General features: G+C 41.6%; 1 protein-coding gene across 2 annotated transcripts in view; it reads right to left on the reverse strand.

Moving 5' to 3' along the window:
* The window catches only part of LOC131246133 (rhodanese-like domain-containing protein 11, chloroplastic), a 40778-nt gene that overhangs the window by 9761 nt on the left and 4209 nt on the right, over window positions 1-26808 (reverse strand). For both annotated transcript variants that reach the window (XR_009171200.1, XM_058246019.1), the window contains exons 3-6: window positions 10085-10192; window positions 9509-9605; window positions 6472-6511; window positions 6312-6386 (exon numbers count right to left, since the gene is read on the reverse strand). Coding sequence is in view for 1 of the 2 variants with exons in the window: in XM_058246019.1 (XP_058102002.1) it covers window positions 6312-6386; window positions 6472-6511; window positions 9509-9605; window positions 10085-10192 (320 nt within the window). In the remaining variant the exon portion in view is untranslated. The remainder of the gene's footprint in view (window positions 1-6311; window positions 6387-6471; window positions 6512-9508; window positions 9606-10084; window positions 10193-26808) is intronic.

Below are 26808 nucleotides of genomic sequence, written 5' to 3' on the forward strand. Positions count from 1 at the left end.
TAATATTCTTGAATGTACAAAGTTCCTTGATGATCTTGAGGAATGTCAAATTCTACTTGGAATTGACGTGTATAATTTCCTTGATGATATACCTTTTTTTAAAATTCTCACGTCCTTTGCAATTTTATAGGTTAGAGATGCAAAATGAATTTAAGATCTATTGATCCAAGAATCCAGGATTTGATTTTTGCATCCTGAGTATGCCAAGAGGATTTCTTTTTCTCGTCCTCTGTAGGCAGCAGATTAAACCTGGAGACATGCCCCCACAATTCATTGCCTTTAAGGTACACTTGGAATTGAAAAGCCCAAGAGGTATAATGTTAGCCACTAAATCGAACCAAAAATACCTCAGACTTCTCCATTTCTATAATTGACAGCCAAGAATAGATAAAATCTACGAACGAAGTACAGAAAACAAACAAGTCAACCGACCCTATCTGCAGCTACCGACTACACAGGGAGGCCCAGTAGATGATCGGACGATGGATCAGATCCAATAACCAGCAAGAGGACCTTGATGTTGTGTGGATACAATGAAACCTACTGTAGAAAACTAGGAAATCAAAACTGTGATTAAAAAAATCCTACCTCTAATGAGCAAAAAATGCTAAAAATCTTCTGAATGTTCTGAATATTCAGGCTGTCATGAACTGAGAATAATTTCTAATGTTGCTTGGAAGATTGCAAACTCGTTCTGTACGAACAGAGAGGAGATGCTACGACTTTCTTTCATTGCAGCAGATTATAAAAAAATAAAAATAAAAAAATAAAAAAATGATGGGAATGACGAGACAAGGAAGTCTATAAATCAAAGACGAAGAGTCTCTGATCGCAAAGAAAATCGCGCGAACATCAAAGAGAGCAACCTAGCTTTGATATCATGATATTTCTATAGAAATTTGAATTGTTGAATCTTGAAATCAAGTTTTGATTCAATTCCGGTGGTCCTCATTGTGAGATTCCATCCTCTTAAATAGATTACAGAATGTTATACATGGTATATGTTGACCCATAGTTTTGGGTTATTACAATCCCTTATTTAAGCGATAATGAAGGAGACTAATTCTATTCATAAAATAGACAACCTAAGTATAGTACATGATTGAATGGAATCCACGTTTTGAAAGTGTGGTCCCTCGATTGACAAATAAGAACAAGAAAAACTATTTTTGCCCATATCTCTTAGTGGATTCTCTGTAGTTATGTTTTAATAATCCACCTGAATTGTTTTTCATCAAAACATGAATTTGGTGGATAAATCGTGACCAAAGAGGATTTTCAAAGCAATGTTTTATCCAACGGGCAAAAACATATTGTTTTGTCCTGTGAAAATAACTATTGTGCATAGTTTTTTTTTTTTCTCATTTTGTAATGTTTTAGCATGTAATCATGTGCAATGAAAAAAATCTGTGAAAATATGAAGAATTAAAGTTTCACTCAAAATTTTCACCATTTCAAAAAGTTCCCTAATGTTACCAGACTATGATACAACATGAGATATTTCAACGTTCCCATGATAGTTGCATCTCCCAAGGGTGTGATACAAAGTGCAACATCAATACTTCAAACACTGCTTCTAAAAGACTTTAGTGCAAAGATAAGAAAGGACTTAAATATTCAAATGCTTCTCATCCTTGAACAATCGGCTATATGGAAATGACCAATCAAAGTTTGGACACAATGCTACAATGTCCAATAGGTCATAAAGTGGCAATTTCGTATTTAGTGCTTTACATGCAGAGTTTCTGACGCAGGACCGATGCATGAACCAAATAACATGTGAGATCAAGTAGCAGAATTAAGACAATTAACAAATAAACACAAGCATTGCCATAATCATCACGAATCTCATGAAAACCAAATGAACATCATGCATGATCCTAGCCTAAGTTACCAACATCATCACATAAGATCATTAAATAAAACAAAACTAGGATATAATGGATGTAGGGAAATCTAATTAGCATAGGATGTAGTTTATTTCAAAGTAGAATGCCTAATACAACCTAGGGTAAAAATTAGGGTTTAGGTAATTTGGGAAAGTAGGAAAAATATGAATTTTAGGTTTAGGGTCAGAGTTTTGGGCATGGAAGAAGGGAATTTTCATATAAATATAATGGGAAGCCAAAAGGGGTAAGGTGTGGCCGTACGGCCAACCCGAAGGATTCACACGTGTGGCCATACGGTCACACGTGTGGAGTGGGATGGATGGGTTAGGTCGGTTGGGGTTTGGGATTGTTGAAAGGTAAATGAAAGATGGGTTTATGAAAGGATGAAGGCTTAGGATGGGAGAATCAAATTCGAAAAAAATACCCTGATGCAGGAGAAGAGAGAAGATGGTGTAGGGATGGATGGAAACCTCGCACCTCCGTTGATGAAGATTAGCCTCATACCAATCTCCCTTTCAAATCACATGTAAGTATCTTCAAATCGCATGAAGATGGAAGAAGAAGCAAGAGCTTTTCTCTTTTCTTTTTTTTTTAATTATCACAAAATCCAATGAGATAGAGGTCACACTCTCCCCTCTTTTTATAGATCCAAGAAGTTTCAAAATTTATGATAATCCCCGTCTTGTGAATCTTAATGAAAATAGCCCTAGTCTAAATAAAATCAACCAAAACACCCATAATGTGTCCAAATATAAAATAATCAAAAAATAAATCCTAAGAGATGATAAAGTCTAAAACTGATGTGGACGATCAACGATCAATGGCCCGATTATGTGATCCAATGGCTCGATCGTCGCGTCCCTCCAATCCAACAATCTGGATCACTCCATAAAGCAGCCCATGTGCATCTTCCGAGTGTGGGGTCTTTCAGATGTTCGCACATGCATATGGAGTCCTCAACACGATCATAGATACTCGCCTAGCCACAAGGAAATCGGTGTGGCCCACCTCCTCTGATACGTACGCAAGGTTGTATGTGAAGCGATGGCCTCATCAACTCTCCTCGGCTGAGAAGAGTTCGCCTCTAACGGAATAAAACTCCTGTAGTGCTCCAAAATGTTTGGATCTAAATGTTGTAGCTTGTCCTCTGTAATCCACATCCTCTTGCTCTAAAAGCTCGAACTTTCAGAGCATGGCGAATCAATCTCTTTATCTCATAGCCCAAGCCCTACATCTTATGGGTTAGGACCTCAGCCGAACCCCCCTCATGGGCTCCACATCACATGGGTACCGCCTCACACGAGCCACCCACCCCAAGTGTGTCCCCGCATCCCACAGGCTACCTCACTCGAGCCCAGTGTAAAAATGCCCCTACATTAGTTTCCTTGCAATAGTTCAGTGAGTAGCACTACCGGAAGCTCTCTATTTGAGGTTGCATGTAGGTACCAAACCAATAATGTCTTGCATTTGATTCGTTTGCCTCTACAAACTCGGGTTAGCCATAAGCCTGAAGACTTCATAGACCATCTGCAGTAGATACATATGAGGTTCAACAGGAAACCGTGAACAGCAAAACACAACTCAAGCAGATGCACATCAACAATTCAAGGAATATGCTGAAGGTCATTTGATGGTCTACCCATGTTAGTAACTGTTTCCTCAGGGAATGTATTGACTATCTAAAACTCAAGCCTTAAATGATTGCATTATGCGGCATCGGTAAACGCATGGATCCTAATGCATCTTATATTCAAATACTAAAGGGTGCTAATATAAGTCACTTTCAATATAGAAGACTTAGAAGAATATATACAAGAGGATCACAACAGTGAAGTATCTGATGAAATAGATATAGCTTCTAAGCAGTTGCCTTTGGAACACAAATGAGATCGAGAGATAAGCAAGCAATCTTGATGCAGGACAATTAACCACTTGCTCTAAAAGCTCGAACTGTTAGAGTATGGCAAATTAATCCCTTTATCTCATAGCCCAGGCCCCACATCTCATGGGTTAGGACCTCGGCCGAACCCCCTTCGTGGGCCCCAAATCACATGGGCCACCCACCTCGAGTGTGTCCCCGCATCCCACGGGCTACCCCACTCGAGCCCGGCGTGAAATGCGCATTAATCACCCCTGGTAAGGAGTCTCGAACACGAGACCTCCCCCATGGGCCCCAAATCGTATGGGTCACCCACCCCGAGTGTGCCCCTGCATCCAACAGGCGACCTCACTCGAGCCTAGTGTGAAAATGCCCCTGCATTAAATCTTTACTTGCATCAGGCTTACAATGAAGTCTTGATCAAATGGAGAGTAAACCAGATTTGATGACATACAGATTATGGAGGAAGATCATAGAAAATTCATTCTGAGTGGTAGTAGTACTAGAAGTTCAGTTGAGAGTTCTTTCTTGCTCAGAAGAACTAATGTGGAGCATATAATTTCAGCATCTTCATTTATGACCTCAGCATCTTCATTTATGACCCAAAACCAGAGGTAGAAATTGAAGAAACAGGAGGGAAAGAAACATGGTAGACTCTGACTGAGGATATGAATCAGTTGTTTGTTCATTGTAGATTTGCTCGGAGCATGTGGTATACAAGCTGTTTGGCATCTTGTGGGTAATGCCAGCAATGACGAAGGAACTTTGCAATTGCTGGACAGTTGGAGCTTGGGGCTTCGAAGGTAAATCCCTTCAGCCTTTGGTGACTATGGTTGAAGGCATGCTTCTGGTGAGTGCAGATCAAACAAAACGACAGAATTTTTCAGGATGCAGAAAAATCAGAAGCTTTCATCTTTGGGGAGTCTTTGAATCTTGTGGCAAGTTGGGGAAAGCAAAATAAGGTCACGGCCGGTATTCGGGAGGTTTTACTGCAGTCCAATTGGGATGCAGCCTTAAATTGTGGGCGTAACAAGGAGAAGAAAGAGCTCGGATGGCTCCTCTTGGATTATAGAAGCTAAACTTAAACAGATGCCCCCAGGTAACCAGGGCCAAACAGTAGGAGGGAAGGATAGGGACGACACAAATAGTCCACTTTTCTGGGCCATCAGGGTTCGGAGATTCATCTTAGGCTGAAGCGCTCCTCAGAGGAGCTCAAATTGCAGGGGATCACAATCTATACTCACTGACAGTGGAAGGTAACTTGCCGAACGGCATTGGGTGGATGAGGGCCAGCAGAGTGCTACTGTTGCAGGCATTAGAGCAGGCAAGAGATCTATGGTGCTGACTTGGAAGTTGTGTCTGTTCACATTAATCGCTTAGCGAATGACCTGTTCAACGCAGCTAAAGAGGGCACTTTGAGAGTCCTTTGGATCTCAGACCGGGGTTAGCCTGTATCGTGGGGTTTCTTAGGTTCTCCTGCTGCAGCAGTATACCTGTAAAAGTTATATCCAGGGCTGGGAGCTGGGGTAGCTGATGTCACAAGCGCTGAGTGCTTTTGTATTTTTAGTTTGTGTGCTTTTGCTGTTCTATTTGCCGTTCGGTTAATAAAACCATTACATTCATCAAAAAAAAAAAAAAAAAAGAAAGCAAAAAAATAGCCAACAGACGAGGTATGGTCAGGACCACATTGGCAATGAAGATCTCTGGGGCAGATTTTTTTTTTTTTTTGTTTTTTATTTTTAGGTTGAATGCCACATGAGTCAATTTACATGTAAATGACATAATTGGTCATGTTTGTTAGGTAACTTTTCAATGGGCTCACGGTTGGTAAAATCAGGACAGGAGCTTGGCTCTGGTCCAGCTACAAAATTTGACTCAGGCAAAACCGATCAACATGACGGTAAACATGTGGGAAACACTGGGCCCAACAAAGTATCCATCCTCATGGCGGTGGAGACACATCTTCATGGTGGGGTCCATGGGGACACGTCACCCATTGATGAAATGCGATTGCAACATTTCAATTTTTTTGCAAAATTGTATATTTGTATCTGTGATTCTGCTGTGCAAACTGCAACCTTCAAATTGAAAGTTGTCAGCAATCAAAGTGTAGTATGTGCTTGTGTGTAGTGAAAAGTGCAAACTGAATGTGATCAGCAATCAGCAGTCACGAGTGCAAAGGAAACAAGGTCAACAATGAAGTAGGGTGATAAGCAATCAGACTGCACACACCAAAGAAAACCAGCAATGAAGAGCTACAGGCCACTGACAACAACGGGAGAACCAACAAGAGAGAGAGAGAGAGAGAGAGAGAGAGAGAGGGAGAGAGAGTAGCAGCAATCAGAGTGCAGACTGTGTACTTGAAGCCTTCTGTTTGTCCCCTTGACTCTATTCGAGAAGCCATTTTTTCTCCTCTTGTAATCGATTTGTTCTTCCCTTTCTCCCTACATAGTTATGCCTAGAACAGCAAGAGAAACATATCCAGAAGCACACTGTTGCATGCAAGAATTAGTAAAACATATTAAGAAGCTAAAATCATTTACCTCAATCCCTTTTGGCAGGCAACAATGAGGTCGATATCTTTTGGAAACTTCTCCTCAACTTTTGACATGAACCGGCTGTGGCAAAATGGTGGATAACAAAGATTTAAAAGAATAAGAAATTACATAAAAGAAAAGGAAATGATAGTAACTTGTTACATACTTATCATAGGCAAACATAGGTATGCCGCTCCACCAACCTCCTACACAAACACAATCAGTAAAAAACAACTACTCCCAATTTCCCAAATAACTTCTAGAGGAGCAACGACTTCTTAACTAATAATATTAATAATGAACACATCATGGAAAACAGTGACATAAGTCACCTAATATCCAGGATTTCAAATTGAGACCAGAAATAAGACAAAGTTGTCTTCTGACATCTTTTCCAAGATTTGAGAAATTGTAAATTTCCCCCAATTAAATCCAACCCATAGAAATCAAACCACAGTATAGTAAGTGCTTGCAGCAAAAATCATGGTACAGTAATTTGAGGAAATTGAAACTCCGTTATAGAAATTTAATTTAGAGCAGAAATGTCAAAAGTTGTGTTATATAACTTCACCAATAAATTCATGCTTGAAAACCAAGAATGGTCAAATATATACAATTTCACATCTCAACAGCCAATTAATTCAAGAAGAATTTTGATTAAAGCATAATGGGAAAATATCTTGATTTTTGCATTATTACTAATGCCCTGTTTGGTAGACGCCTAAAAATGAATTCACCTCAATTTTAGTTAACATTAATTATGTATTAGAGATTTGATCTTCTCCATAATGATCCCTCTTCCACCCCAAATCGCCAAACCCATTTCCCTAACAAGGTTGAATTCATTATCTCCAAGCTCTTTAACCCTACTCCCCTTGTTCCCACAGCATACACACTTCCTCCTACTTCATTAGATGAAATTTATTTGTCATTTGCCCCTTGGCATAACAAGTCCCGCCTTAGCTTTTCCAATTTATTTAGCACTGCTATTAGATATTTAAATAACGACATATAGTTACACCAGAAGGTTAAACATTGTTGCCTTTATAAGAGTTAACCTTGCACCCAAAGATAAGTATGTAGTATTTACCCTTCCATTGAAATAGTTTGCTTTCGAACCTCTCAACCACTTTATCCAACAGATGTTTCGTGGGCCTTCCAATACATAAAGGAAGACCAAGGTACATTGTAAGAAAATATCCCTCCCTACACTTTGAAAATTCTCGCAAAAGATTTCACTTCCTCTTTTGAGATCCCCAGCCCCAATAATTTGCTTTTGGTAATATTCACCTTCAAACTTGATACTGCTTCAGAACTCACCATTATCAGTTGAAGATTACTTAATTTAGAAATTTCTTCTTCACAAAAATAGCAATATGTCATCAGAAAACTGAAGATGTGTAACCTGAAGATCCAAATTATCCACTCCAAATCCTTTTACCAAGTTTACCTCAGCTCCTCTTTCATTCATTCTAAAAAGACCTCCATCACCACTACAAACAAATAAGTGTATATAGGATCCCCTTGTTGTAATCCTCTCAAACCTAAAAAGAAACCATTTGGAGATCCATTAACCAAAATAAAAAATTTGGCCAAAGAGACATTCCTTAATTCAATAACGCCACTTTTGACCCCATCTCATTCTTCCCAATATATAGTCCAGCAATCCCCAATCAACATAGTTGTATGCTTTTTTGGTATCCAGCTTGCATACTATTCCCCTCCGAATCATTCAAAAAAATTACTATTCCCCTCTGGCCCTACCTATTATATGAATTAATACACTCATGCACCACCAAAGAAAAATCCACAATTTGTCTTCCTTCCACAAAAGACCCTTACGAAAGAGATATAACTTTCCTAATGACAGAGCGGAATCTAGAAGCCAACACCTTTGCCAATACCTTGTACGGACCTCCTAAGAGACTTATCGGTCTAAAGTCATGAAGGCTTTCAAGTACCTTTTTTGGAATCAACGCAATGAATGTGGCCCCTAGCTCAGGGATGATTTTACCTGGATTGTAGAGCTCGCTAATAAAACAAATTACACCTTGCTTAATACACTCCCAAAATCTTTGAAAGAAGGCTCTCAACTTTGATACTGCTTTCACTATTTTTGCCTCCGAGATAGGATCTTCCAAAAATTCCGCCGCTTCTAGAGATATAAAGTCAAATATGAGATTATCTAATAATGGTCACTTCCACTCATCTCTCGATAGGAGGTTCTTATAGAATTTAATAATAGTATCACACACCTTAGATTTCCCTGCAACTCTATTACCCTCCACCATCAATGACTAAATTTTATTAACTCTTGCCCTCGCACTTGCCATTGCATGAAAAAATTTCGTATTTTTATCTCCTTCCTTCAACCATAGAGCCCTAGAACGTTGTCTCCATTTTATTTCCTCCTCCCTAAATCTAGCAGCGTACTTCGCTTGCAAGAGTTCCCGTCTTCTAATCTCCTTTTCCAATAATTTTTCTTCCTCTTCTTTGATCTCTAGAGATTAAATATCTTCCAATATCCTTCCCGTATCATCGACGATAATATTAGCGATGTCGATACATATTTCTATATCCCCTGCTAGCAATACATGTAACAATATAGATACTACGAACACTTCTGGCAACTCACTTTCCTACTTTACTGTAACTAAATAAACTTCTCAAGAAGCTACCCAAAGGACCCAAAACCCATGACTAGCAAATTTAATCTAGGTAACTTGACTAAATGACAAGAGTCTAAACTCAAACCAAACATTTCCATAAGGTAGCTTTTTAATTTACATTAACTCTTTCTAAATTCCAAAACCTACCCGATATAAAAGCCAAAGATGTTGACACCCTTGCAAAAGGTCAAGTAAAATTGTCACTTTGTATTGGACAAGCATTCCCGATCTCTTACTGTATCATTTCTTCCTATACTCACTAAGTTGCTGTTAATTAAAAAAAAAAAAAAAGGGAACCAAAACGCACCTAAGAAAATCCTACATGCTAAAATAGTGAAAATGCACACAAAAAGTAGGAAAAAAAAATTACTATAATACCCCCTAAGAAGGATGGTACAAAACTCAAAATTTTAAAATACAGGAAATATCGTTCACAAGAAAATGCACCAATTGATTACTACAAAAAGGAATGCATAATGTTTGTTCGAAAATGAATGCTAATAGCTCATGAAAGAAGATACAAGATGCATATACCCATTACAAAATTTGTGATCTTCTTCGAGACAGCTCCAACATCCAATCTGTCATCAACATCAAAGATTGGAATCCACGTAGAGCCTTTAACCCATGCCTGCAAGCAGATAATGATATTGATAAAGAGAGAGAGAGAGAGAGAGAGAGAGAGAGAGAGAGAGAGAGCTAACCCAAAAAAAAAAAAAAGTACTGGACACTAGATTTTCTTCATCTGACATGAGTCAAAAAGAACTTCCATGTGAGATAGCAAGAAACACTAGATTTACATCATCGTCAACATAGCCTTGTCCCAACCATTCAATGTTGGGCATACATATTTTTTCAAGCAACAATATCCAATCGAACTCCCACCCCCCCCCCCCCCCCCCCCGCACACACACACACACATTTAAAACTTCAATATTATGAAAGTTGTAAATCATAAAAGGAAATGACAATGTAACATTCAGAAACAGAATTGTCTAGGAAGGTTCCACCTCATAAACAATGAAACTGGGTGGCTAAGAAGAGTGAGCATTCTACACATCGGTGTTTCACATATTTGAGTTCAAGCACAGAAAAATAGAAATTGCTCACCTTCTTGTGTTCTGTTGATGGACGAACATCAAGGAGGGTTTTGTTTGAGAGTTGAATTGCATACCCAGCTTCCTTTGGTGTCAGGACCTTAACTTTTTCTTCCCTGATCTACGAAAATAACCAAATGCCATAAGAGGAAAAAAAAAACAAATTCAACAAAGATGGAAAAAGGAAATGTAAAAATTCTTTAGCACTTTTCATCGGATGCCTCTTGATCTAAATAATAATGATCATCATCATCATAGCCATGTCCTAGCTATTTGGTGATGGCCTTGATCTAAATAAAGATAGCACGAAAAACAAAAAGAAAAAGAAAAAATGCTTTACTTCTTCAGTGGCATACCATAAAAAAATAAAAATAAATAAATAATAAAAAAAGCATAGGATAGAATCTATAAAACACTCAAGTTGAGATGGTGCACCAGTGTCATATGTGTGTACCATGCACACCTAATAAATAATTCAGAGCAAAAGATGGAGCACCAGTGTCATCATATGTGTGCGAATATAATTTCAACTAACATAAGAGCATGCATGCACAGAGTTCTTTTCCCCCACTTCTTTTTTCCCTTCTAGAAGCATGCTTCCAAGCATAATATATTTTATGTCAAATAAAACAGCGATGTTCACTGATTGGTGAAGAACATATTGAAGGAATTAGAATCAATGTGATCCAAAAACAAGATGAAAAGATTATGGGAATTTCTTGGGTTCAAGAATTAAAGAAATGTTTTGGAATCAAGCACATCCTGGGTCCTGAGAGTTCAGTTGTTCTCTTGATAGTGTTTGATCAGCTAGATTTATTTTCTCTGTCCTTAGATGTCAATTTTATTTCTTTCACTCCAAACATGTCATGCACAATATGTCACTCATCACTTGTTATAAGTTGTTGAATGAAACATAAAATAAGGATTAACACTGAAGTTCATAGTACAGCAAATATCAGGTTTGAGAAGTTACCATTGATTCCATTGTTTTCCCTTTAACAGGGCTGTTCAGTATTAAAAGACCGAATAACATGTATTTTTCTGAATTTTTGTTGTGTCGTATGTTTAGCATTGACTTTGGACCACTGTAGCAAAATATCTGCGATATAATTGATAACATAGCCGATACTATTGGTATCAGTGATCCAGCAATCTTGAAATGCAAGTTAGTTTCGAAAATTCCAGATGTCAGTAAAATTTCACCAAAATTGCAGTGAAATATCTCTAGCTGTTGATATCGCGAGATATTGCTATATTATTGCTGAGAGATCACATGCATGAGTTCTAGATACCACCAAAACAGGTGATATTTTCAGCAACATCAAGCAAAAATATCCCTGCATCCAGCTACTTTGTGCATAATTCTCAAAAAACAAAAAACAAATTGTCATCCTTAGTGGATTTCGGCACCTCGCCTTCCTGTTTTGTGGCTCAAAGCTCCTTCGTTGTGGAGAAATCTTGGATCGAAGGCTTGGCGGACTGTGAGTTTGAAGGTATGAAATACTCGAAATAAATTGTTTTTTTCCTTTGATTTTCTTGTAGGTTTCACTTGAAATTTATGTTTCTCATGCATTTATATTGATGTGGGTGAGAAATCGAGAGATTTGAATATCGAATCATCCAAATGGGAAATTTTGGGGATGGGTGTATGGTTGGATGGATGGATGGTTGTATGGTTGGATGATTGGATGGTTGTATGGAGGGGATGGATGGATGGCTGGATCAGAGGAATGGATGGCTATATGGTTGGATGGATGGATTGATGATTGTATGGTTGGATGGTTACTATTGGACTGATTTCTTACAACAACAAATGCTTTTAGGCCCCATTAAATGGAAACTTATTATGCATGCATCCTTTGTGTAATTGTTTTATTCCTAAATAAGCAAATGTGTACTTTAGCATCTCCTAAAGTTTCCTATAAAATTCCACCGTTTTCCCAATGTTTCCCTCAGTCAGTGATACATTTAGGCCCCCATTAAATGGAAACTTACCATGTATGCATCCTTTATGCAATTTTTGGATTCTTAAATATGTGAATATGTGTATTTTAGCATCTTCTGAAGTTTCGCTAAAAAAATTCCCCTTGTTTTTCCAATGTTTCCCCCAATTGGCAATACATTTCTGCGAATTGGCAATATCAATACTTGTTTCTGTATCCCAGCCAGTGAAACTTGTAACAATATCGATACTTCTTCGAACACTAGTTTGGACAACCAGAAAAATCTCAACAAAATTTATTGGAGAAAGCTGTTCACATGCTTTATAATCCAAGACTTGATGCATACTAGTTTAAGAGGAGGCCTAAAATACAATAACCATGTGAAGTGCATTTAGTAAATGACCTTAAGAATGACTTATCAGTATGAAGGTAATCATAACTATTTGATAGGCAACAACTTTCTTGGAAAAACTCTGAAGGATGTGCAAGAATAAGCATCCAGTGAATGCACATGGGAAATACATGAACATATAAGATGACAATTAGAACAATCTTTGCGATGAGAGCACCATTTCCAATAATAACTGAGGAAATGATATAGAGTTACAGGCAGTCCAATCAACAGATATGAAATTACAGTAAAGAAGCCATGAATTTAATAAATATCAAGTGATCAACTGAACACTGACATAATTAGCCATGTATCTGTTTACACAAATTCCAAGTGGCATTCGTGCCCAAACAAAACATCTAAGGACCCGCTCTAGCCTTATCAAAACTTAAGAGTAATGAGCATCATAGTAAACAGTATGCATCATATGTATGCATCATATACGTGCCCACATGTATACAACAAAAACTAACCACCAAAGAAGGGAAATGTCTTGATTTCATTTCAGATAGAGTGCAATTGTGCGTTGCGTTTGATGATGCAGATTCATGAATTCAGTTTAAAGGAATAAAAGCATGACGAGTTGATTGCATGATAACCACTAAAGCATTCAGAGGGACTTTTACTGGTTAATAAAGCTTTAGGAGTTACAACCATATGTGATGTTAATTGCTGGTAAGAGTGAAGCTCATAAAAGTAATATAACTATCTCATATAATCATATATGACACACGATTACTTGACTGCATGATAGTTACTAAATCATTGAATAAGTGTGACCTTTATTGGCTAATAATGACACGACTTATGTATCACACTAATGTTCTGACCATAATGCAGCTCTGAGTGTCAGATTGACAGTCTCATAAGTGTGATATCCATGTATGGTGGTACCCTACTGACTAAGATGCAGCATTCTCCAAAGTAATTATGTTTTCAATGGCATACAAGATGATCTACTCAAGCCCAGATAGAAGCTAAGACATCCCTGGTCTCCATTCATTCACAAGCATACATTTGAATGGCTCTGCACTCACACATGCACAGATTTTTAAAATCAATACACAAATGTCCCAACATCCTCCACCAGACACCAACATAATCAAATGAATATCATTCCTCAAGACTTATCTCATAAGCTCATAGTCACAAACTTCATAATATTTTGAAATCTGCATGAATTATTTGTGAATCCTACGCAGGGGGGGATTGCAAAGAGAAATGACATAACAATAGAGGTGTGGAAGATATTGGTGAAATTAGACTAGCTTCATTGACTAGTCCATTGAACAAAATTTTGTAAACAAAGAAAATGCAGGAAGCGTGGAGGATAAGCATTGTAATACCCATTTACAAGAACAAGGGACAATGCACAAAATTACACTAGCTATCGAGGGATCAAGCCTACAAATCACCTTTGGAGCTCTATGAGAGTGGTGGAGCAAAAGACTAAGACAAGAAACAAGTTTATCTGAGAATCAGTTTGAATTCATGCCACAGAGATCAAAAATCAGAGTTGCTTCTTACTATGACAAGTGATAGAGAAGTCTAGAAAGAAAAGGAAGAATCTATAGAGACCTTTGTAGATGATGAGAACACATATGATAGAGAGTACTAGAGGAGTTTATGTGGTGGATGCTGATAGAATGGGTTAGACCCAGTTGTAACTAGGTGTGGGTTCCGCTACAAATCACGCTTCAAACTCCTATCCTGCTCCCACTTCCTACCTATTTACACTTGAAAACATTTTGAAACAGACGCTTCCCCGGTCTTGCACCCAAATCTGTTAGCGCTTAATGCTTCGAACAACTCTAGAAGAGGTCAAAAGGAGAACATATCAACATCATTAAAGACATCTATGGGGGATTGTTACAAGAGTGAGAATGCTATTGGTTGGACAAGGGTAAATGGCTCTCCAAGGGTAAAATCCTTACATGTTTCAAGTTGTTATAAATGAATTAACTGCTAGCATTCAAGAAGAGATACCTTGGGGTATGTTGACTCTTGAAGGACGTGGTACAGGTCAACAAGATCAGCAATAGCCGAATCAAAATTGGAGGTTTGGAGGAAGGATCTATATTCTATATGTTTAAAAATTAGAAGAACCAATAGTAAGTATTTGGTAAGCAACTTTATTAGGAATGGTTACCTGCGCGGTGTTTTAATTAAATCAATGATCAAGAGGTTCCTTAAAGTGAAATGATTTTCTATCTTGTCTCTATAGAGTCTATACTACAAAAGATGGTGAGCATGATTATGGTGTTTCTAATAGCATGTGAGTTGGATAGATAAAGAAATCAACGTAAGAGATAAAAATGACAGAGTTGATTGAGGACAACCAATGCAGCCTACGAGTAATCCCGATAAGAGATAAAAAGGACAGAGTTGACTGACATGGTTGGGACGTGCAACAAAAGCCGAATAGAAAACCAAAGAGGCAAAAACCTTGGTACGGGTTGAAGGGCATGAAAGGATGATGAAGGGAAGAACTTGGCATGAGATGGTAAGAAGGAAAAAAAGAAGGCTCGTAGACTTGCCAAGGATATGGGTTTAGACAGGAGTGATCAACAAAGCAAAATTCGTACCCAAAATAATTGAGACAAGGGTATGAGTTGTATGACAATGATGATTTCAAGACATTTTCAGACAAAGGATTCCCCTTGATTAACTTGGGAATTATTGAAGAATCCATGAATTATTCAATAGCTACAAACAAGGAAAAAAAGGAAAACTTTCCCCAAAAAATGTCCTAATTCTTTTCCTAGATTTCCGAAATTCCTTTTCTGAATGGTCAATAACTGCATTCCAAAGTTGTTAACCAATGATATTACAACATTGCATAGATCAACAAAGCACACTTGCAATTACAAATAGGTTATTTTGTCTGTTATGCACCAACAATAAACAAAGTCAAATTAACACTTCCTTAAAACAGGTAAAAGATGAGGGTACAATTCTTGGGCAAAGAGTTTGTACGCTACACCCAGGTTTTCAGCTTGTGCAAGTGGGGCCACAGTTCAGTGATCCAACCCGTTGATATGATAAACCTCAGCATGGATGGCTGATGAACCAAAAATCCCCATGCAGGAAGATCCTAGCCCTCAAATATTTTGCATTGGTTGAATGTGGACTATATATGTATTTGTTGGGGATCGATGCCAGAGCTCAACGGGAGAGCATGTTTCAAAATAAATAAGTTTGTGTATTTGCTGACAATCAATTGGCAGGTCACACTTTTCTCATCTCAATCTATAAGTGGTGCATTGGCAATCCACTGTGGGGCCCACAATATCAACCATTAGGATCACTGAACCACAGGCCTCACTTATACAAAATGAAAACCTGAGTTTATTGTAAAAGCACTCAGCCCGAGCATCGTATAATACCACCAAAAAGAAGGAATTACTACTTGAGAGAATACGATTTGCTGCCCAAATGTTTGCACAATGTACAAAGGTTTTCAATTCTTATAAGCGAGGCCTATGTTCACGTAATCCAGACCATTGGTCTGTTGTGTCTCAACGATTGTAGATGATGCATGAGACCCACAAGTACACAGATTGAAAATGATAGAAACCAATATTAGGACCTTCTTCAGTTGAATGTGGACTCACATGTAGGCAACAAATTGAAAGGTTAAGATTACCAATAGATTTTTCTCAACTGACTACTCAAAGCAAACACATCATGTGTGATCAAAACCCATCTCAATGATAGAAGTTACTGTTGATGCAATTTTCAGATAGACCTCCCTTATTTGACCCTCCTAGACCTGCACAAGCAAAAAGGAAGAACAAAGGAGACCCTGGCTAATGCAGGGGACCCTCCGATGCTTAAGTCAAGACTCTGGGTCTATGGAAGGGGATGATCTCTTGGAAAAGAGTCACCAGTCAAGGATAGAGATGAATCTACGTACCTTTCAGAGGTTTAGGATACCTCTATTTATAGGGATAGGTTGTGGGTGTCGTAAGGAGCCTTTCGTGATGATTCGGAGGGGAATCCGTCTGGATCCGGGATGTGTACAAAGTTTTTATCTTAATCCCTTGATCCCGAAGATCTTGGGATCTAATCTCATCTCCCCGAAGATCTTTGGAGAGATCTTCGGGCTTGTTGGAGAAGTTTTCGGATTGTTTGATCTATGTATGGATTGTAGAGGACAACAACTATTGCTGAGCTATAGGCGGGCTATCATCGAGCTGTAGCCGATCCAAAGTCTTGTTTTGGCCGATCTATTGCCAACCTATGGGCTTGGTTGGCATTTGGCCGTATGAGTGAATATATAATTGCACTTTTTTTTGGGTCCTTATAGTTGTATCAAGCTTCGTGAAGGTCGGTCTGTTTTTTGGACGTAGAAGCCCTTTATTGGCTCGGGTTTTGAGGGCCCGTGCTGTACTGTAGAGTTGGTCCATTCCATAAGTCAACCTATCCGACTTAATTATTTTTCCACCCAACAGTAAGCCCCCCTTACTCGTCAAGCCAATCATGAAGAGGGTTGTGGAGTAAGCCAGATCTAGTTTAGGTCAGAGTTTGGTCAAGCTGTATAATCATTAATGCCAGGTTTGGCGGCCAGTACGGTGCGCGAGGCGTGTCATTAATGGACATGGCGTGTCGTTTCGAAGTACGAGGTCACGGGGAGCGTCAGGCCGCCGTTTCAATGACAGTCGAATGGGGATGCAACACGTGGCTCTGTACTCAATAGTGGGGTCGAGTAGCGCGCAAGGTTGCGCCATGTGTCCACCGGGGGGAAGTCGAAGGGACATCGTACGGCCCTCATTGATGGGTGCATTTAAACAATGCCACGTGGTCATCCTATATAAGGGAAGCCCTAACAAAGGTCATCCATTTGCGATTTTCATCCTCTTCCCAACCATCTTCTTTCAAACGCCACAGAGGGATTCTAGGGCTGGTGGTCACTGGTGTTCTAGGCGGACTCCCTTCTCCAGTGAGTTTTTAATCACTTGTCTCCCCCTCCTCTTTTCTTTTTCCTTTCAAGGACCGCAATGTCGGATTTCGTTGGTTCACGGGAGGGGGTTTCCGACGGTGGCAGTGGGTTCGGTAACCTTCGGGTTATGTTGAATCCACCGTCGCCGCTGAAGATGATGGAGAATGTCGATTTCCCGGCATCCCAGGCCACGGAGTTAGCAGAAAGGCCACTGGACGTGGAGCCTAATTCCGCTGTTGGGAATGACCCTGAAGGGTTTGATGAGGACGGGATGGGGGGTCCGGTGCCTTCCACCCTCCTACCGAGGATCTAGATCGGATAAGGCTCGGGTACCACATACCTGAGTCGATGGTGATGTGGCTTCCCTTGCCGGACGAACTCCCAAACCAACCACCAGAGGGATCGATCGTCATTTTCCAGGTCGCCCTTCAGTGCAGCCTGCGACTTCCTCTGCAGCGAGTGGTGAGGAGACTGCTTACGCGGCTTAACTTGGCCCCGGGACAAATGATCCCTAATGGTTGGAGAGTGTTGATTAGTTGAGCTATCCTATGGACCAAGTTAGAACAACCCGAGCTAACGGTGGGGAATTCCTCCATCTGTTCCAAGTCAAGTCAAACCATAGCCAGCCCGGCTGGCATTATTTTTTTGCTTGGCGAGGAACTGGGGGGAGCCTTATTACCGACCCACCGACGTCTAATAAGAACTGGAGGGACAGATGGTTCTGGGCGTCCGAGTGTTGGGAGGCAGCCGATCTGTCTTTAGATCAGCATCAGGTCCCTACCGAATTCTCTGATCCAGGTATATACTTCTCGAATGGCCATTTTTAGCACTTTTCAACCCGAGCTACTCCTTCAATCAGGCTTGGACTTCGCTCTTACCGGTAAGCCATTGGGTAAGACCTACTTCCAAGCTATTGTACTTGGGTATATTTTTTCTTTTTGTGGAATCCACTGACGTTTCTTTTTTGCTTGTTGAATGCAGAGATGCCTAAAGCTCGTCCTATGCTCCAGCCTCCTTCCAAACTCCGCGCCCCTCCTACTAGGGATGAGACGGCGACGCCGAAGAAGAAGAAGAAGACCAACGCCTCCTTTAAGAGCAAGGGGAAGGTCAGACCCTCCTGTCCTATTGTAATAGAGGCAAAGGGAGAGGGTATGGAGGTGGAAGCCTCCTCTGGCGCCGCTGGAGCGGCAAGGACAGTTGTCCCAGAAGAGGCTGCTCCTGCCGAAGCGCAAGGGGGGGCCAAGTTTCTTGCTGAGGCTCGGTCTTCGGACGCTGAAGGCGCAGCTCTCCCACGGGGTCTCTGCCAAACCGTCAAGGAGATTCTCCATTGGGCGGACCACCATACGCCTGAGGCGGAGTTCGGCAACTTATTTGACTCCCTTATGGAGTCAGCCCTGGCCCACGTGACGACAAGCCTTCTTGGGGTAACATATTCTTCAGATCTATGTTCTCTTCCCTTATGTTTTTGCTTGCGCCTAATTTATTTTCTTTGCTTCTATTTTAGTTCGCTCCGTGTGTGTTGAAGGCACGCGCCAAGTTTGCTCGGATGCATGAACTGGTGGACAGGGCCAACCAAAAGGTGGCCCGGTTGAAGGCTCAGGCAGATGCTGTAAAAGCCAAGCTAAGGGCTATAAGGATGTCCCTCGATGAGGCAGTTGCGAAGAAGGCCGAGATAGTGGCGAAGCTGAAAGAGATCCAAGCCTGGTACGTGGATTGCTGGGGTAGGCTCGCAGAGACCTCGAGTAAGCTCGAGGAACTCAAGGTCGGGACCAAGGCTGCTCTCGCGCTGGCTCAAAAGAATGCGGTGGAGGAGATCAAGGCCTCCCAGGCATATTCAGATGACAAGGATTACCCCTTTCATCAGGGTTACGCCGAGTGCGTGAAGGCCATGAAGGAGTCCTTCCCCGAGCTAGATTTGTTTGGCTTCGACGAGACCGAGTCGGGCTCCAATGGGTTGGGCGATGAGGCGGCTCCCGAGCAGCCCCCCGAGGCTGAGGCTTGGGGATCGGTTTTTGCAGAGCAGTATTTCCTTCATCCTGCAATACATTTCCCTTTTTCAACTTCAAGCACTTCGAGCGCCATCTTCCTTTCCCTTTTTCAGCTTCAAGCACGCCAAGCATGATCTGCCTCTGCCATCTTTAGCTTCATACATTTGTTGACCGATGTACAGCTTTTTGTGTTTTGAATCATAATCGATGTAATACCGATGTAATACCAATATAATACCGATGTAATCATGCCTCGTTAATGAAACACTTCTTACTTGGAAGATTTACCTTTGAATTGTGAATTCCCAAGTTAAGTGAATACTCTTTTATCTTGCTTGAGTAGGTCGAATTGAACTTAGATTATGAATCAGGTATCATTTGAACGTTGAGTGGCGTTTTACCAAGTCCCGCGCAAACCGGATAGATCGAAAGTTGGTCGGATCATGTCCACGTACAGATTAGAACTTGGTCAGATCTAGGTCGGGTAGTATGCCGGAGCTCTTATTTCTTTTATTTCAAAGTTGAGTGATACATAATAAACGCCGTACCGATCAACTTAAGGGTAATAAATCTTCATATGCTTGGCATTCCACGGGTGCAGGAGGAGCTGGCCAGTCAGGTCCTCTAGTCGGTATGAGTCAAGCCGGCTGGTGCTCGATATCACATAAGGCCCTTCCCAATTTAGGCCTAAGGTCCCTGATCCTATCTCCTTGGTATTCCGGAACGTCTTCCGAAGAACTGTCTCCGACCCAGAACCTTCTGACCTTGACCCAAGTACTATAGAAGCGTGACACTAATTGCTGGCGAACAATAGTCCGAACCCGAGCTTGTTCCCTTTTTTCTTCGAGAAGGTTGAGACTAAGGGTCATAAGCTCGGTATTAACTTGTTCATCAAATGAGTTCGTCCGGGCTGTATGTAGTCCAATCTCTACGGGAGTGACTGCCTCTGCTCCATATGCTAAAGAGAAAGGGGTCTCCCCGGTAGCTGTTCGGGCGGTAGTTCGATATGCCCAAAGGACTTTGGGGAGTTCATTGGCCCATGCTCCTTTAGCGTTCTCGAGCTTGGTCCAGCGATGATGCTTGATGATCTTATTAACCGCCTCGACTTGTCTGTTTGCTTGCGGCTGTCATGGTGATGAGTAGACATGGTGAATTCCGAGGTTATTACACATCTCCTTATGCTGCTTGTTATCGAATTGCTTACCACTATCAAAGATGATGGTCCGAGGAATCCCGAACCTGCATATGATATTTTTCCAAACAAAGTCTGTGATCCTTTGCTCGGTTATCTTTGCTAGTGGTTCGGCTTCTGCCCATTTTGTGAAGTAGTCGACAGCTACTACAGTGAACTTGGTTTGACCTTTCCCCATGGGGAGTGGACCAATGATGTCGATCCCCCACTTGGCAAATGGCCATGGTCCAGCCATAGGGGTAAGCTCTTCAGGCAGTTGCCAAGGTACATTCGCGAATCACTAGCACTTGTCGCATTTCCGAATGAGCTTCCGCGCATCATGTTGGATGGTCGGCCAATAATAACCTTGTCGAATAACCTTGTGTGCTAATGCTCGTCCTCCAGAGTGCTTCCTCCAGATTCCCTCATGGATCTCCCTTAGGACATATTTTGTTTCTTCTGGTCGGATGCACCTCAAGTATGGAAGGTAAAATCCTTTCTTGTAGAGTACGCCGTTGAGTATGGTGTATCGGGCAGTCTTGATCTTCAACCGGCGTGCTTCTGTTCGATCTTCAGGTGGCTCGCCATTTTCGAGATATTTGATGATCGGATCCATCCATTAACTTTCAGGCCGATCGGGAGAACGACCGTGAGGTCGGCTTCATTGATGCTCGATTTGGCTAGGAATTCAATTGGAATGGATATAAGGATTTCAACTTCATTTGCCGTAGTGAGCTTTGTTAACATGTCAACCTTTGAATTTTTGGTTCGCGGTATCAGGGCGACGTTGCATTTTTGAAAGCTGGCGATCAATTCTTTGACCTTCTGAAGGTTTGCTTTCAAATGTTCTTTCTTGGCCTAGTACGCGTCAGCTATTTGGTTGATGACCAACTGTGAATCGTTGAAGACTTTGAGATGCTGAGCTTCCATGTTTGCTGCCAACCTAAGTCCGATAAGCAAGGCCTCATATTCCGCTGCATTGTTGGAGGCCTGGAATCCAAATCTTAAGGCATATTACATACATGTAGAAATTGGGGTCTCCTGGACTATCCCGGCCCTGCTTGCCTTAGAATTAGAGAAGCCATCAACGTAAAGCATCCACAAGGGTGGGTCGGAAGAAGGCTAGGTATCGGACATGTTGGTATGTTGTTGGTTAGTCATGTCTTTCAGCGCGAGCTCTGCCCTGGTTGGGTCAGATGTTTGCTCAGGCGTTAGAGGTAGTTCGTCAAGGAAGTCCGCTACTGCTTAACCTTTAATTGTTGTCCGACGTTGATATTTGATATCAAACTCGCTTAGCTCGATCGCCCACTTAGTCAGTCTTCCCGAAGCTTCGGGTTTCTGTAATATCTAACATAGCGGTTGATCGGTCAAGACCACTATGGTGTGGGCTTGAAAATATGGGCGCAGGCATCGGGAGGAGATGATCAAGGCCAAAGCTAATTTCTCTAAGCTGGGATACCTTGTTTCAGCTGAAACCAGAGCTTTGTTGACATAATAAATTGAGAATTGTTTTCCCTCGCGTTCTCTAATCAATGCTGAGCTAACCGTTACATCGGATACAGCCAAGTATAACAACAAAGATTCGCCTAGCTTGGGCTTTGAAAGCAATGGTGGTGACCCTAGATACCGCTTGAGCTGTTGGAAAGCCGCCTCACATTGTTTTGTCCAATCTACCACTTGTTTCCCCTTCAACTGTTTGAAGAAGGGGAGACACTTGTCGATAGCTCGGGACATGAAGCGATTGAGGGCCGCTACTCTTCCAGTGAGCCTCTGTACGTCTTTGGTCATCGTCGGTGATTGCATATCAAGGAGAGCTTTAATCTTCTTGGGATTTGCCTCGATCCCTCGCTGGCTGACAAAAAAACCGAAGAATTTCCTCGAGCTAACGCCAAAAGCATATTTGCTCGGGTTTAATTTCATTCAGTATTTGCAAAGGATGAGGAACATCTCTTCTAGGTAGGCAACATGGTTTGTCGCTTTGATGGTCTTGACGAGCATATCGTCGATGTAAACTTCCATTGTCCGCCCTATTTGTCGGGCGAACATCTTATTGACCAGACGCTGATAGGTTGCACCGGCATTTTTCAATCCAAATGACATAATTCAGTAACAGAAAAGACCTTTATCGGTGACAAAGGTAGTTTTTGTTTTATCATGAGGATGCATTACAATTTGATTATAACCAGAATGCGCATCCATAAAATTGAGCAATTCATATCCTGCAGTGTTATCGACCAATCGGTCGATTCGGGAAGGAGGAAAACTGTCCTTGAGGCAGGCCTTATTCAGGTCTATGTAGTCTACACAGACCCGCCATTTGTCGTTGGCCTTCTTCACTAGGACTACGTTGGCTATCCAATCGGGATAGTATACTTCTTCAATGAATCCAGCTTTGAAGAGCTTGTCGACTTCTTCTCCTATAACCGCATATCTCTCGGGTTCGAGAGCACGTCGTTTCTGTCGGATCAGTCGATAAGCAAGGTCAGCATTCAGTCGATGTACTATAACTTCGAAATCAATGCCTGGCATGTCTTTGTGAGACCATGCGAAAACATCCATGTATCATCGAAGGAGCGCAATTATGTTCTCACGTAATGACATAGTTAAGGACGACCCAATTTGAACAGTCCTGGATGGGTTGGACTCGTCCAATGGGATTGGAATGAGGTCTTCCTTAGGTCGACCTCTCTCCTTGGACTCTTCGCGGGGATCCAGGGAAGCAATGGTCATCGCCTCATGCAGGGTTTTTAGCGCCATCGCGTAGCTGATGGGGACATCATGTGCACACGCGCACGCATGCCACCCCCCTACGCATGTACGTAGGAAGAATAAGGGCCCCACCGTCAATCTGGCTCGATGACAATGTCCAGGGAGGGCCTCCTAGTTGGAAGACAAAGTTTAGTTCAAAAGAGTAGGCCCGATAGTCAGGTAAAGCCCATCATAGGATCTCATGATCGTGGCCCACTAGTCGGATTGATCTCATATTTTAGGTCATACTTATTGATATTATTTAGAACATCATGAACGCTTTAGATTTCTTTGTTTAGTTTTTATTTTAGTTTACTTCATCGCCAAGTAATAGATTGCGCACATGGCGCGAGTTTTGGGGTATAGGGTTTTCCTATAAATAGGCACCCCTTGTAGCTCTTTTGATTCATTAAAGATTAATAAAAATTCTGTGTTTTCCTACTCTCTGAGTTGCGAAGCCTAATTGGGTGCGAAGCCCTCCCTTCTTCGAAGGATTAACTACTGTAGTGCGAAGCCACATCTATCCCGATTCACCTCCATCCATCGCCATCTCTATTACCCGTCTTATACCATCCATCCTTCTCATCTCCCATAATCATCTGCGCTACAAATCTATCCCTTATTGCATCAAATTCCCTCTCTTCAACAGATTTGCAGAATTTGGCCCTGCAGGAGGGCTGAAACTTCGACGGAACACCACGCATAGGCCGTAGCTCGGATCGACGTGAAATTTGAGGTTTTGAAGCCCAAGCCTAGCCGACCAACCCCAAGGAGACGATTTTTGAGTACGCGATCCCCACACACGTGTGGCCGATCACCAGCGCACATGCGTTAGGTCCCACTCGTGGTCCGCACATGACAGTTGTCTTCTGGTTCAGGGTTCCCTCTCCTTTACTCATATATGTTTTTCATAAACCCTAACCCTAGATGGTCTTAAATCCCCAAATTCTATCCCTATTCTCACCTTAGGATTCCCTGAATTGAAATTGGTAAATCCCTTGGATTAGGGGCTAATTACTATGCTGTGTGGATGATTTTTACTTCCCTTTAAGTATCGATTGGTCCATGATTTTACTGATCCATCCCTAGCCTGTGTAGGACTGGACCCGCACAGATTCCCCTAGCTTGAATGTTTGAACTTTCATGTGGGACGTGGAATTTTATGTGATTGTTTTTGAACTAACATGATCTTAAGCCTGAATTCTCGCATACCATATTTAATTTTCATGTCCTGCATCAAATTTGGTATCAGAGCTTAGGGTTCTTATAGGGGAATAAATTACATGTTTAGGGTTAGTTTGTTTGAGTCCTTCATGCATCTAGTTCATCACATAGAGTTGTTAGAAGTCCGTAGTCCCTGATATTAGTTGCTGAAATTTCTGTTAGTATGGAGTTAGCAATTCGCATTGCTGTAACTTTCTGTTATTCCCTTATTTTGACAACTATATTGCTGGATTTTAGTAACACTGCATAGTTCCCTCATATAGAGTCTCATAGGATCATTTAGTCTCATATAGTCGTCGTAGAAAGTCCTTAGGTAGAGTTAGCAAGTGTATGCCCACACGTACAGGTCATGGTTTTGGCTTACACCCTACACTAAACATGGAGCAATTGCTAGAGTCATTAAACAAATTGTCCTAGCAAATCGAGTATTTGGGTAAGCGGTGGGAGCAACATATAAACCAACGCTTTGATCAATTTGATGTGCGCATTACCCAACTAAAGGCCTCCGCTGGGACAAACCCCACCATTGGAGTGGATGTCAAATCTCAAGCAGGTGGCCAGGAGGATAGACCAATGAATGGAGATGGTCATGGAATCAGCATGGGCATGCACCCGTGCACCCACCCCATAAGGGATATCAAGACCATTATTCTAAGGGGTACAACATGTGCTACCTCGTCGCTAGAGAGGGTGCACCAGAGGCTAGTGTAAAGTTACCCACTGAGGCCATTCCGGTAGTGGATGATGTCTTTCCTGATGATCTATTGGATGAGTGTCCTCCTAGGAGGGATATAAAGTACACCAGAACATGGGACACCATAATACCTACAGCCGAGTTTGCGTTTAATAGTTCTATTGATAGGCCCATAGGTCTTAGTCCTTGTGAAGTCGTTACTGGTTATAAACCTAGAAAACATATTGATAGTGTCCCTACGTCACTATCCCATAGGCCGTCAGAGCCTGCAGAGTCTTTTGCGCATCACATTCATTCATGGCATCAAGAAATTAGCCAGAAGATCATGACTAGTAATGAACATTACTCATTTTCTGCAAACCAACATAAATGTTTCAAAGAATTCAATGTAAGGGAAGACTCTGTGATGATCTGCATCAGGCCAAAGCGGTACCCTCAGGGAGTCGTTCGAAAATTACACGCGCATAGCACTGGATCATTCAAAATTATAAAACGAAACGACCTCAATGCGTATGTGGCAAATCTTCCACCCTCCATGAGAATTAGTTTCACATTCAATGTGGAGGATCTAGTTGTATTTCAAGGGGCCATTAATGCATTATCCAGCCTTTCGCTTAACCATCCTGATTCCCCAAACCTTTCCCTTAATTTATGGCCCCCCTCCCGACCCATTTTTCCAGCCTTTACGTCCCATACCTACTCATCCCGACCCATTTTTTCAGCCTCTACCCCCATACCTACCCGTCTCGACCCATTTTTACAGCCTTTACCCCCCATACCTACCCATCCTGACCCATTTTCCCAGCCTCTACCTCCCATACCTACTCTTCCCGACCTTTCTTCTCAGCTTCTACCTACCATACCTAACATTCACACACCCAAAGAAGAAATAGAGGATATACTAGACCATCAGATAGTTTCAACATCAGACGGCGGGTTTCAGAAGTTCTTGGTCAAGTGGAAGTCACGTCCGGCTTCAGCAAATACGTGGCTCGCTGAGGAGCTTCAGAGACTTGATCCTTACATCTCGGAACGGTTCAGGAGTTTTATTTCGCCAGTGGCGAAATCTTCGCAGCTGGGAGAATTGATGGGGACATCATGCACACACGTGTACGCACGCCACCCCCCCTACGCACGTACGTACGAAGGAGGGCCCCACCGTTGATCTGACTCGATGACGACGTCCAGGGAAGGCATCCTAGTTAGAAGAAGAAGTTTGGTTCAAAAGAATGGGCCTGATAGTCAAGTAAAGCCCATCATGGGATCTCATGATCGTGGCCCACTACTCGGATTGATCTCATATTTTAGGTCTTGCTTATTAATATTATTTAGAACATCATGAACGCTTTAGATTTCTTTGGTTGGTTTTTATTTTAGTTTACTTCATCTCCAAGTAATAGGTTGCGCACATGGCGCGAGTTTTGGGGTATAGAATTTTTCTATAAATAGGCACCCCTTATAGCTCTTTTGATTTATTGAAGATTAATAAAAATTTTGCGTTTTCCTACTCTCTGAGTTGTGAAGCCTAATTGGGTGCGAAGCCCTCCCTTCTTCGAAAGGTTAACTACCGTGGTGCGAAGCCACATCTATCCCGATTCACCTCCATCCATCGCCATCTCTATTACCCATCTTATAC

This window comes from Magnolia sinica, chromosome 5 (assembly GCF_029962835.1).
Source record: "Magnolia sinica isolate HGM2019 chromosome 5, MsV1, whole genome shotgun sequence".
In the NCBI taxonomy this organism is placed as follows: domain Eukaryota; kingdom Viridiplantae; phylum Streptophyta; class Magnoliopsida; order Magnoliales; family Magnoliaceae; genus Magnolia; species Magnolia sinica.